The 12,034-nt window shown below is 42.8% G+C and overlaps 1 protein-coding gene across 1 annotated transcript in view; it reads left to right on the top strand.

Annotated features, from left to right (window-relative positions):
* The window catches only part of cfap221 (cilia and flagella associated protein 221), a gene marked incomplete at its 5' end in the record, with an annotated part of 34,687 nt that extends 24,977 nt beyond the window's left edge, over window positions 1–9,710 (top strand). The window contains 13 exons of the mRNA XM_084193491.1: window positions 666–755; window positions 874–969; window positions 4,110–4,197; window positions 4,375–4,472; window positions 4,637–4,717; window positions 4,888–4,995; window positions 5,696–5,857; window positions 6,429–6,587; window positions 6,742–6,842; window positions 8,095–8,190; window positions 8,281–8,367; window positions 8,869–8,928; window positions 9,355–9,710. Coding sequence (XP_084049617.1) covers window positions 666–755; window positions 874–969; window positions 4,110–4,197; window positions 4,375–4,472; window positions 4,637–4,717; window positions 4,888–4,995; window positions 5,696–5,857; window positions 6,429–6,587; window positions 6,742–6,842; window positions 8,095–8,190; window positions 8,281–8,367; window positions 8,869–8,928; window positions 9,355–9,490 — 1,362 coding nt within the window. The remainder of the gene's footprint in view (window positions 1–665; window positions 756–873; window positions 970–4,109; window positions 4,198–4,374; window positions 4,473–4,636; window positions 4,718–4,887; window positions 4,996–5,695; window positions 5,858–6,428; window positions 6,588–6,741; window positions 6,843–8,094; window positions 8,191–8,280; window positions 8,368–8,868; window positions 8,929–9,354) is intronic.
* Window positions 9,711–12,034: the final 2,324 nt, after the last annotated feature.

A 12,034-nucleotide genomic window follows, 5' to 3' on the forward strand; every position in this document is an offset into this window, starting at 1 on the left:
AACGGAGGTGGCTGAAATAGACAAATCCACTAATTTGAAGGGGTGTCCACATACTTTTGTACATATAGTGTATTATGCTCTCCTTTAATATATCGTAAAGTCAGGCTGTGCAACTATATTTGAGTTTTATTGAGACCGGCCAGTAAATGTATAAATCCAACCATTGTAACTTTACATGACACTGTAATGTCAGCGAGAGCTGCTGCTATTGCTGTTTCTTCTAAAGGGGAACAGATGACAGATCTCTCCCAGGACACTTAACAGCACTTCCTCTCCCTTCTCTCTGTTTATTGGCTGTATTTACACACTCTGCTCTTTACAAGCCGCCATTGTTTTTAGAGAGGCCAACCACTCCACTTGGTGATTGGATAAACTCCTTTCATGTGTCTTCTCTGGAATCTGGAGCTCAGGCCAGAAACCAAAATAGCCTTTACACCTCTTCCGTGTGCTGGTCTGTGTTTCATACGTTTGTGTAACAGAGGTTGTTTGGTGACCATGCTAGTGTGATAATCAGTAACCTTACCTGAGACTTGAAGAGTTGCATTGGCTCCCCGAGCAAATGCCTAGGCTTTCGCTTAGTGGGCTAATGCATTCTCCCGGGATTGATCCCTGTTAGTCACACTTGCTCGTATTCTGAACATGACAAACATCCGTCTTAATTCCAGGTTAGAAAAGGAGAGGTGAGGAAGGAGAGGGACATTGCTAGAGATCAACCTAAGCTCTCTACCAGACGTGTCCTGCATAACACAGGTCAGGTAAGCATGTCGAAGTCAAAACGGCGTTCAACGGAGTGATTTTTCCTCGAGTAGGAGAGCTGCTTGTATCTATTTATTTTTTAAAAATCAAAATGTCTGTTCTGTTTGTACCTTCCAGGCACCGATGGGCACACCTTCCTTTCGCATTTACTCCAGCAGTCATCTGGAGATCAGGCAGAGAGCTCTGAGGCTCTTCCAGCAGGTAGCCCGCAAGGTACAGTACTTAGTCCTCTCATTTTCACTCCATTGGCCTTAGGTTTGGCCCTATAGGTATAGAGTGCCTCATTCCAGCCCACTCAACACAATGGTTTCACTCACAAACCACAATCCAAAACCCTGTGAGGCAGTGTGTAAACTCTCTTTGATAACGATCTTAAGCCATGTCATAAGATGGTGTAGTAGTAGTTTTGTAGTGGGGCACAGTCCAGTCTAATGAAAGTAGTAAGAAGCTAAGAATGGACATTTCCTGTAGTATGTCTGGGATGGGAATTCCTGAGGTCAGCTACAGTGGGGAAAAAAAGTATTTAGTCAGCCACCAATTGTGCAAGTTCTCCCACTTAAAAAGAGGCCTGTAATTTTCATCATAGGTACACGTCAACTATGACAGACAAAATGAGAAAAAAAAATCTAGAAAATCACATTGTAGGATTTTTAATGAATTTATTTGCAAATTATGGTGGAAAATAAGTATTTGGTCAATAACAAAAGTTTCTCAATACTTTGTTATATACCCTTTGTTGGCAATGACACAGGTCAAACGTTTTCTGTAAGTCTTCACAAGGTTTTCACACACTGTTGCTGGTATTTTGTCCCATTCCTCCATGCAGATCTCCTCTAGAGCAGTGATGTTTTGGGGCTGTCGCTGGGCAACACGGACTTTCAACTCCCTCCAAAGATTTTCTATGGGGTTGAGATCTGGAGACTGGCTAGGCCACTCCAAGACCTTGAAATGCTTCTTACGAAGCCACTCCTTCGTTGCCCGGGCGGTGTGTTTGGGATCATTGTCATGCTGAAAGACCCAGCCACGTTTCATCTTCAGCAAGATGGAAGGAGGTTTTCACTCAAAATCTCACGATACATGGCCCCATTCATTCTTTCCTTTACACGGATCAGTCGTCCTGGTCCTTTTGCAGAAAAACAGCCCCAAAGCATGATGTTTCCACCCCCATGCTTCACAGTAGGTATGGTGTTCTTTGGATGCAACTCAGCATTCTTTGTCCTCCAAACACGACGAGTTGAGTTTTTACCAAAAAGTTATATTTTGGTTTCATCTGACCATATGACATTCTCCCAATCCTCTTCTGGATCATCCAAATGCACTCTAGCAAACTTCAGACGGGCCTGGACATATACTGGCTTAAGCAGGGGGACACGTATGGCACTGCAGGATTTGAGTCCCTGGCGGCGTAGTGTGTTACTGATGGTAGGCTTTGTTACATTGGTCCCAGCTCTCTGCAGGTCATTCACTAGGTCCCCCCGTGTGGTTCTGGGATTTTTGCTCACCGTTCTTGTGATCATTTTGACCCCACAGGGTGAGATCTTGCGTGGAGCCCCAGATCGAAGGAGATTATCAGTGGTCTTGTATGTCTTCCATTTCCTAATAATTGCTCCCACAGTTGATTTCTTCAAACCAAGCTGCTTACCTATTGCAGATTCAGTCTTCCCAGCCTGGTGCAGGTCTACAATTTTGTTTCTGGTGTCCTTTGACAGCTCTTTGGTCTTGGCCATAGTGGAGTTTGGAGTGTGACTGTTTGAGGTTGTGGACAGGTGTCTTTTATACTGATAACAAGTTCAAACAGGTGCCATTAATACAGGTAACGAGTGGAGGACAGAGGAGCCTCTTAAAGAAGAAGTTACAGGTCTGTGAGAGCCAGAAATCTTGCTTGTTTGTAGGTGACCAAATACTTATTTTCCACCATAATTTGCAAATCAATTCATTAAAAATCCTACAATGTGATTTTCAGGATTTCTTTCCCTCAATTTGTCTGTCATAGTTGACGTGTACCTATGATGAAAATTACAGGCCTCTCTCATCTTTTTAAGTGGGAGAACTTGCACAATTGGTGGCTGACTAAATACTTTTTTTCCCCACTGTATATTTAATGAAGTAGCATACATTTTACTACATCCAATCAAATGCCAAACTGTAAAACCACTATGTTATTCAATACCTCATAGGCAGTTGGAAAGCTGACAATGTCTAAGTTCTGGTTCTCTTTAACCTCTTAAGGATGGGACCCTTTTTTTAAATTTTCGTCTAAAATGACATACCTAAATCTAACTGCCTGTAGCTCAGGACCTGAAGCAATGTTATGCATATTCTTGATACCATTTGAAAGGAAACACTGAAGTTTGTGGACATGTGAAATTAATGTGGGAGAAAATAAGACATTAGATCTGGTAAAAGAGAAATCATGTTTTTTTGTGTTTTTTTTTGTTCCATCATCTTTGAAATGCAAGAGAAAGGCCACAATATAATATTGCAGTTTAGGCCCAATTTAGAGTTTGGCCACTAGATGGCAGCAGTGTGTGTGCAAAGTTTCGGAGTGATCCAGTGAATCATTGCAATACTGGACTATTTTGTATAAAGTCTGCACAAACTTGCCGAATTGGTCAATTGATACATTTTCAAGTACATAACTATAGAGAACATACAAAAATTATATGGTAGTGCAAAATGTAAGTTTACACACTCCCAGGAATGTCATACATGATGGATCATTAGCTTATACACTAACTTTCACACATCTAGATGGCCGGGCAGGGTGGGTGTGGAGCCAGAGACAGCAGAGGTTCAAACTGTAGAACCCAGTTCCTACATTTGAATATACAAATAGATTTTATCAAACAAAACTATGCTACATTTTATCTCTGGGACCCTTAGGATGACAAATCAGAACAAGATTACTGAATTTAAGTACATTATTTACCTTCAGAGGTGAATGTATCAAACCAGTTGCCGTGATAAGTATTTTGTTGTTGTGCACTCTCCTCAAACAATAGCATGGTATTTCTTCACTGTAAAATGGACAGTGCAGTTAGATTAACAAGAATTGAAGCTTTCTGCCCATCTAAGACAGGTCTATGTCCTGGAAAGTTTGCTAATCACATTAGCGCACGTTAGCTCAACCGTCCCGTATACGGGACACCGATCCTGTAGAGCTCTTTAATATCATATTTCTTCCAATGCATACCTGAAAATATTTGTTGTTGTTGTGTATTTATATAATTCTCTATTTGAGCAAGAAATATGTACTGTTACAGATTTCATACAGCACAAAGAGGTTTTACTTATAAACATGCATAACCTTTCCAAACAACACGACTTCTAAGTGAGTGCACCATGTGTTTCAGGTGGTGATTCGATGTCGTATGAACAACAGACTTGTCTCGTTGAGGCAGCTGACTCAAAGCTTGAAGCGCCTGTCCAAAGGAGTAAGAGGTATTGCACAGTTGAGACCCCACAGGGCAAAAATGTTCTCTATGCTCAAAATACAAACCTGAACGACGCAGCACACACATTTGTGGCTCCAAAATAAAAATCTATCTTAAAGTTATTTTACCTCCAAGTCGTTGTGATGTTGGAAGCAAGCAAGATGCATGCATTTTTCTTTTTCAGTTGAGGAGGAGACCTCTCATCTCCCGAAGATCTCACCAGACAACGTGATTCCTTTCACATTTCCTATCTTCTCTCTTCCATACCAGTCTGATGAACTGGTGAGTGCAGTGCACTTTGATAAAAAGCCATCTTGTTCTTGCATGGACTGCTTGCAAAGAAGTAACACTGATTTGATTTGCCCAGTAGCTTGTTACAAATTCATTGAAATGATACAGTGAAAATGACCATAACTTACAGTGTTTGCCTTATACTGTATGCCCAGGCTCCCAATGCGTTGGGTGCCGTCCCTGTCAGGCCTATTGAGGTCCTGGTCAAACCACACACTCCATTCTTCAATCTCAAGGTACGTTTACATGAGAGGTCTTTGCCTGAATCAAGAATAATTGGTTGCTTGTACATTGGAGCACTAACAACTAGCTACTTTCTGTCACTGCTGATGATGACAGGGATTTTGCTTGTAGATTGTACAGTAACATGCTCACTTCTGTCCCATTACTTGTGTTGTTTTTCAAGGTTCCCCAGCACTACAAGTTAATGGGGTACCAGCCTGTTTCGGCCTTTGAGGCTGCAGCTAGCTACATTCCCCCAACCCAGCCCAGAACGCTATGCACTGGGGCACAGGTGAGCCAAGAGACAACTCACCACCAACACTGTGGGAAGTTTACCTAGGTTGTGTGTGATACACAGATACATTCCTACAAAAACAAATACATCAAAGTCAATCTTTTAAGCCTTTTACGAGATGATATATTAGTGATATAACATAAACAATGACATAAAACAGCAATAACCCTGAGAACTCTGAATGGTTTGATTGATTACTTAATGGTGTCACTATCAGAGACTATGATCTGCTCTGCTCCTCTGACATCCAATAGCATGTGTGCATTTACTCAAACTGATACAGCAATAACCTCATTGTTTATGTAATCAAACCATTATTTTTTAAATGTTCCTATAGTTTCCCATGGTTGACAAGACCATGACAAGACAACCATTAATCACCCTTCTCCAGAGCTCATGGTCCCCACTTAGCTCCCATGATACAAACACTTACTCAGCTATGGGCAGCTCTCCATATGAACTCTAACAAACTCTTTACCACAACATTACTTATTATTATATGATACTAAACAGAAACATCCTAGAACTGTCAGATCTTATCTTAATTTAGGACAACGTCAAATAGGATTTTTGCAATTGCAGAACTAGAGCTTCTAATTGATTGGCCCAATCTCATTGATAGGATTCTTGATAGTATATATCTACTCTTGCCAGCATGGCTGTTATACAAGACTGATCAATCTTTTTTATTTTTCAGGATGAACTGTTGCCCAGGGTGATCCGTTCTCCCTCGGGGTGTGCCGTGGCCGAGCCAGAGGGTGAAGAGGATGTGGAGCAGGAGGACGAGTGTCCCAGTCTGAGCTTCACGGCCCCAGCCGCCCTGCTGAAGCCCCCCTATGCACACCCCCTCAGAATCTTTGTAAGGCAATATCACAGAATATGATAGAACACATTTATTTATATACAGTATCTCAGTGGAGGCTGGTGGGAGGAGCGATAGGAGGACGGGCTCATTGTAATGGCTGGAATGGAATTAATGGAACGGTATCAAACATATGGAAACCACATGTTTGACTCCATTCCAATAATTCCAATCCAGCCATTACAAAGAGCCTGTCCTCCTATTACTCCTCCCACCAGCCTCCACTGTTGTATATATAAATGTGTTCTATCATATTCTACAGTATGGGCCACATCTGTCATATCTCTAGTAAATATCTCCAGGCTGTTCATTATAAGGCTGTATACAATAGCTGTAGTCATAATGATTGGTGTTACTATCATGCATAGAGTTGTAAATGTTTTGTTGGAATCTCTGTCCCGATGATTCCCTCAACATCTTTCTCATCCATCAAAGTATTTAGCTGTTCCTCATTCCAATAGTGGAATCATTCATTCACTGGGCCTGAGAATATCAATCATTATGAATCATTTTGTACTGATCATTTATACCGTTCATGTTCCATGTTGGACTTTGTTCTGCTCTGTAGAACCCAGCCCCCGGTCTCCATGCCTTCAAAGCGGACCCTCTCTACCTAGAGTGTGACCTGGAGTTCCACCTGTGTCCACTGCCCCGGTACACCATTCCAAAGCCCTCTGTGTTTGGAATGCACACCCCCAGCACTCAGAAGACATTTTTGGACCGAACAGTAAGTCTCTTTCATATCAACAGGAGTTATTAAGCAAAATATAATATAATTCCTTGATTGTTCACACAATGTGGACATTTGTGGGTATTGGGACTAAAGTCAAAGCCGTTTTTACAACAATTACACTGTGTTCTTTATCCTGATCAAATTGCAGGATGTGATCCGAGGCGTGATGACCTGGAAGAAGTTCCCATCGGCTGCCCTAGCCGCTCTGGCCAACACTCCCACACTCACCAGTAGCTGGGCCCCGCGCATGTAAAGATCCAGTAACACAGACTTTACAGGGCTGTCTACCATTCACATTACACATACAGCTGCGTAAAGTGACAGCTAAATTGACAGTGTCTAATGATCATGATGTACTAACTCATCTATACTATGTGTTCTTGAGCGAACAGTACAAAGTATAGACTGTTCTTCTTCACACACAACTGAACACTTGTCTTATGAGCTCATCTTGTTTGAACAGCTCACAGCCGAGGTGTTGTGGTACTGGGAAGCTATGGATAGGTAGATAGCACAGGAGGTTGGTGGCACCTTAATTGGGGAGAACGGGCTCGTGGGAATTACAGGAGTACAATAAATGGAATGGGATCAAATACATCAAACATATGGTTTCCAGGTGTTTGATGCCATTCCATTTGCTCCGTTCCTGCCATTATTATGAGCCGTTCTCCCCTCAGCAGCCTCCTGTGGGAGATAGTTAGTTAGGATTGTTTTTGCTATTATGTTCAGATTTTCCATTGATTGCATAGAGCTTCAATTAAGGCACCACACGCAACCAGTAAGTTGCAACGCAGCACTTAAAAAACCTCTTGCCCTTCCTCAGATCATTTGACTTGACGAATGTGTAAACCCTTATGCTCCTCAGGAAGTACACTGTAGGTTATAGGTCATCCACAAACGTCCTCCAGCTGGCTCAGTGTGTTTGTGTGTGTCCACTTCTTTTAAGGATGTTCTTGCTGGCTTCATCTCTGCCTCCAGATCATTTGAATGGCTCAGGCTAAGCTGTAGCACATTAGCTACAGGTCCAGACCATCGCAAGTCTCACAGACAGACTTATGAATGGAAACACAGTGATTTACTTAATATTTACAGGGTGAGGGGGGGGGGGGGGGGGGGCAGGACTCTGTTCCCTTGTCTAAGATCTATGGCCATGGTGCAGACTCCTCTCTGGAATCCATTCCAACACCAGGGTTACTAAGAGCCAGCGCTATATCCTCTGCTTTGTTGAAGTAGTGTCCAAACAAGTCCAAGTGAAATGTTGCCTATAAAGTTAAGGTAGGCCTTTACAACAAACCATAGGGCTGCCTAGTCATCTGACGTGAAGATATTGCAAACATCAACCGAATGTTAGCCTGTATGTTTATACTCAGTGGTACAACATGGGCTGAAATTGTGTTACCTGTATAAATAAAGTTGAGATAATAGAGTTGAGTCAGTCAATGTACCAGTCCTTTAATGGCCTCCGAGTCTTTACCACCTGACCATGTGTGTGTTCCAGCAGGTCTGACCCCTTCAACAGTGACATTCTGCCCACCATGGCGCCCACAGCTCTGAATGGCCTTCCAGAAGATATGACAGAGGAGCTACTGGATGGACAGTAAGCACTAACACACACTGACAGACAAACTGACTGAAAGTAACAGGAATCCATTTTAGAGGTTTGTATTACTGACATGTGTTTTACCAGGTTTGAAAGCATGGGAATCTCTCTCACGACTGAGATGATCCGAGCCGAGTTTCCCCTGCCAGAGAATGTACCTAAAGATGACAGCAGGTATACTGTTCACACGCACGAACAAACACACACACACTGCAGGACCAGGAGCATCATGCATCTGTGTTTGCACTAAATTAAACTCTAATCCCTATGAGGAATACTGGCATTTAATTTAGCCTACAACTCAATCGGTGTCTTCCCTTGAGTCCTTGCCAATTGTCATCAATCAATAACTTGAATTAGCATTCATGTGATGCACTCCATTTTCTGTTGCTTCCATCATGTTTGGTTTGTCATTGTCTCATTACTTCTATTGATGGTGGGCATATTAATTGTTTGTAATTCGATTTGTCAAAAATCAAATTATAATCAAATGATCTCTTCTAATTTGGCTCAAATAATGAAGTTACATCAGCATGATGCAGAGATAATCAAGAGATCCAGAATTATAATTATGTTGCTGTACTACTGCCTCCTTCTGGCCAGGTTGGGGTTGTAAAAGAGGATGTTATATAAAGGTGGAGATAACAACAGCTCATTGTGCTTCTCCTCCACTAGTTCCCTGAGTCCCTGTAAAACTCCCCAGATGATGCCTCTGAGTACAGCCAATACCTCCAGGTGAACACAACACTGTTCCCTTCCCATCCACTCAGCATCTGGTGGTAGCATCAACTACTATCACACAGACACACACACAGTCTTGCGGAGCTAACCTTGTGGGGACATACAATTCAGTCCCATTCAAAATCCTATTTTCCCTAACACTAAACCTAACCCGTACCCTTACCCTAACCTTAACCCAAAAACCTAACCTTAACCCTAGCTCCTAACCCTAACTCCTAACCCTAAACCTAATTCTAACACTAATTCTAACCTTAACCCTAAACCCCCTAGAAATATGGTCCCCACAAGTATAGTTAAACACGTCCACACACACACACACACACACACACACACTTTATGATTCTTTCTCTTTCTAATCAAAACAAGAACAATAGGTATGATTATTCATATTTGTATAACTTTTACTCATAACTTCTACAGGGAATCAAGAGAGCAGCAGCTGGAGTTATTTCTGAAGTCTCAGACCAATAGACTTGGTGCCAAGGTGATGGCGCGACTCAACCACCTGAATATTGTGGGAAAGGCTAATTCACCCTCTACACCAGAGAATAAATAGTAGTATATTTGGTATGAGGCACTAAGGTTGATGCAGGAAATATCAGATTACAGTACTGATATATTTCATATAATACATTTTACTGTAAAATATGTCATTACGGTAGCTGCTAAGTGCTATTGTATAGTAGTCACACTACTGATGCTGTGCCCATTGTCTTGCATTTGCACTGGCCAATTCATCCAAGGACATTTTCATTTAAAACAGTCTTCATGTACTTTAAAGTTTGGCTTCTTGTTTTATTTAATTAACGACAGGCCTTTCTGGCAAATAAAATAAATGATGAAGGAATCATTCTAAATGAATATGTCACAGATCCACAGTTGCACTCCACACTGCTCTTTCCCACACCTACGTGAGAATGCTTTTCATTGACTACAGCTCAGCGTTCAACACCATTGTCCCCTACAAGCTCATCACTAAGCTAAGGACCCTGTGATTAAACAACTCCCTCTGCAATTGGACCCTGGACGGGCCGCCCCAAGGGGGTGAGGGTAGGCTACAACACCTCTGCCACACTGACCCTCAACACAGAGGCCCCTCAGGGGTGCCTGCTTAGTCTCCTCCTGTACTCCCTCTTCACTCACAACTGCATGGCCGCACATGACTCCAACACATTTTACATTACATTTTAGTAGACGCTCTTATCCAGAGCGACTTACAGTTAGTGAATACATATTTTAAAAAATTATACTGCCCCCCCGTGGGAATCGAACCCACAACCCTGGCGTTGCAAACGCCATGCTCTATCAACTGAGCTACATCCCTGCCGGCCATTCCCTCCCCTACCCTGGACGACGCTGGGCCAATTGTGCGCCGCCCATGAGTCTCCCGGTCGCGGCCGGCTGCGACAGAGCCTGGATTCGAACCAGGATCTCTAGTGGCACAGTTAGCACTGCGATGCGGCGCCTTAGACCACTGCGCCACTCAGGAGACACATCATTAAGTTTGCCAACAACACGACGGTGGTAGGCCTGATCACTGACGACGATGAGACAGCCTACAGGGAGGAGGTCAGAGACCTGGCAGTGTGGTGCCAGGACAACAACCTGTCCCTCAACATTAGCAAGACAAAGGAGCTGATCATGGACTAAAGGAAACGGAGGGCTGAGCATGCCCCTATTCACATCGATGGGGCTGTAGTGGAGCGGGTCGAGCGATTCAAGTTCCTCGTGTCCACACATGTCCTCGGTGTCCACACATCACACATCATGGTCCAAACACACCAACACAGTGATGAGACGCACAACACAGTGAAGAGGGCACGACAACTCCTCTTCCCCCTCAGGAGGCTGAAAAGATTTGGCAAAAGGTTCTACAGCTGCACCATTGAGAGCATCTTGACTTAGTATGGCAACTGCTTGGCTTCCGACTGTAAGACGCTTGCAGAGGTTACATCACTGGGGCAGAGCTCCCTGCCATCCAGGACCTCTAAACCAGGCGGTGCCATATGTTTGGGGAGTCTCCCACATGCCTTCTGGCAAACACCAAACGTGCTTATTTTTTTCTTGAAGCAATGGCTTTTTTCTGGCCACTCTTCCGTAAAGTCCAGCTCTGTGGAGTATATGGCTTAAAGGGGTCCTATGGACAGATACTCCAATCTCTGCTGTGGAGCTTTGCAGCTCCTTCAGGGTTATCTTTGGTCTCTTTGTTGCCTCTCTGATTAATGCCTTCCTTGCTTGGTCCGTGAGTTTTGGTGGGCGGCCCTCTCTTGGCAGGTTTGTTGTGGTGCCATATTCTTAAAATTTTTTATAATGGATTTAATGGTGCTCCGTGGGATGTTAAAAGTTTCTGATATTTTTTTATAACCCAACTCTGATCTGTACTTCTCCACAACTTTGTCCCTGACCTGTTTGGAGAGCTCCTTGGTCTTCATGGTGTCGCTTGCTTGGTGGTGCCCCTTGCTTAGTGGTGTTGCAGACTCTGGGGCCTTTCAGAACAGGTGTATATATACTGAGATCATGTGACAATTAGATTGCACACAGGTGGACTTTATTTAACTAATTATGTGACTTCTGAAGGTAATTGGTTGCACCAGATCTTATTTAGGGGCTTCATAGCAAAGGGGGTGAATACATATGCACGCACCACTTTTCCGTAATTTATTTTTTTGAATCTTTTGAAACAAGTTATTTTTTCATTTCACTTCACCAATTTGGACTATTTTGTGTATGTCCATTACATTAAATCAAATAAAATTCCATAAAAATTACAGGTTGTAATGCAACACAATAGGATAAACGGCATAAATGTACATACTGTATTACCTCAATTACCTACAACTACCTCGTACCCCTGCACATTGACTCAGTACTAGTACTTCTTGTATATAGCCTCGTTATTGTTATTTTATTGTGTTACTATATCCTTTTTTTGTTATTTGCCAATTTATTTATTTTGTCTTACTTTTTAACTCTGCATTGTTGGGAAAAGGCACATAAGTAAGCATTTCATGGTAAAGTCTACACCTGTTGTATATTCGGCGGTGGAAAGTGGCCGAGCTACAGCGGTGTTTGTCAGACCATGAGACATCCCGAAAATCAG

This window comes from Coregonus lavaretus, assembly GCF_964263955.1.
Source record: "Coregonus lavaretus genome assembly, contig: HAP1_SCAFFOLD_684, whole genome shotgun sequence".
Lineage (NCBI taxonomy): Eukaryota > Metazoa > Chordata > Actinopteri > Salmoniformes > Salmonidae > Coregonus > Coregonus lavaretus.